The sequence below is a fragment of the Dipodomys ordii genome, unplaced genomic scaffold, assembly GCF_000151885.1.
Source record: "Dipodomys ordii isolate 6190 unplaced genomic scaffold, Dord_2.0 Scaffold50, whole genome shotgun sequence".
Taxonomy (NCBI): Eukaryota; Metazoa; Chordata; class Mammalia; order Rodentia; family Heteromyidae; genus Dipodomys; species Dipodomys ordii.
Window position 1 is genome coordinate 3,717,598 of NW_012267266.1, and position 470 is coordinate 3,718,067.

Sequence of the window (470 nt, forward strand, 5' to 3'; positions counted from 1 at the left end):
GCGCGGCGCACGACGCGCTGCGCTCGGACTCGCCGCCGCTGTGCCCGGCGGCCGACAGCAGGACTTACTACTCCCTGGACAGCCACAGCACGCGGGCCAGCAGCAGACACAGCCGCGGGCCGTCCCCGCGGGCCAAGCAGGACTCAGCGCCCCTCTAGGGCCCCCTCCGCCTCGCCCGCCCCGCTGTCTTCAAGGAGAACAGAGACTGCCGATTGGAGAGAGGAGGGGGGGAAATAAAAATATTTTTATTTTCTATAAAAGGAAAAAAAAGTATAACAAAATGTTTTATTTTCATTTTAGCAAAAATTGTCTTATAATAGCTAACGGCAAAGACGTTTTTATAGGGAAACTATTTATATGTAACATCCTGATTTACAGCTTCGGGAAAAAAAAGAAACAACAAAAAAAAAAGAGAGATGGGCCAATTTTTTGACTCTTTAATAGAAACCTATATTGTGGTGCCTTTTGCT

The 470-nt window shown here is 48.9% G+C and overlaps 1 protein-coding gene across 1 annotated transcript in view; it reads left to right on the forward strand.

Moving 5' to 3' along the window:
- Positions 1 to 224, forward strand: part of Nrg2 (neuregulin 2) — a 199,703-nt gene extending 199,479 nt beyond the window's left edge. The window contains exon 12 of the mRNA XM_013020307.1: positions 1 to 224. Coding sequence (XP_012875761.1) covers positions 1 to 158 — 158 coding nt within the window. The 3' untranslated portion in view covers positions 159 to 224.
- Positions 225 to 470: the final 246 nt, after the last annotated feature.